Raw genomic sequence first — 537 nt, 5'->3', positions numbered from 1 at the left:
ATATTTTTAAAGCACCATATTTCAAAGTTAAAAATTTTACAGGGATGAGTTTACTTGAGGGGCAGGAGGATATATTCAAGGAGTGTAAGAAAAAGTATATACCAACATTTATTGTAAGTTTTATATACATGTATATATATTTTTTCTTATTATAATAATTATTATAATTTCATTATTCATATAATTGTGATATATATCTGTATTCTTCATGTAAATATATTTATGGTTACTTACAAGTATGCTCATTTTCAATTATGTTATCTTTTGTAATAATACTGCTTTTCTATTTCAGAGTGGTTGTGTCTTTTGGTTGCCTGCAATGGCTCTAAATTTTTGGTTGATGCCCAATTCAATGAGAGTTCTTTTCCTTGGTGCATGTACATTTTTATGGTGCAATTTTATATGTTGGTACAAGCGACAATAATGTAAATTTTGTAGTAAAAGTAAGTAAATAAATAAATTACTTTTATTAAGTGCAGACGTATAAATTTCCTATATTTATAAATATCCTTCTCACAACTTGTCAATGCAAAAATA

The 537-nt window shown here is 25.7% G+C and overlaps 1 protein-coding gene across 1 annotated transcript in view; it reads left to right on the top strand.

The window, feature by feature from the left end:
• Positions 1-474, top strand: part of LOC119594491 (mpv17-like protein) — a 3331-nt gene extending 2857 nt beyond the window's left edge. The window contains exons 5-6 of the mRNA XM_037943524.1: positions 43-113; positions 293-474. Of these exons, the coding sequence (XP_037799452.1) occupies positions 43-113; positions 293-424 (203 nt within the window). The 3' untranslated portion in view covers positions 425-474. The remainder of the gene's footprint in view (positions 1-42; positions 114-292) is intronic.
• The last annotated feature ends 63 nt before the right edge of the window (positions 475-537 follow it).

This window comes from Penaeus monodon, chromosome 34 (genome assembly GCF_015228065.2).
Source record: "Penaeus monodon isolate SGIC_2016 chromosome 34, NSTDA_Pmon_1, whole genome shotgun sequence".
NCBI lineage: Eukaryota > Metazoa > Arthropoda > Malacostraca > Decapoda > Penaeidae > Penaeus > Penaeus monodon.
Note: the sequence above shows the minus strand (reverse complement) of the source record. Positions and strands in the feature narration are given on the sequence as shown.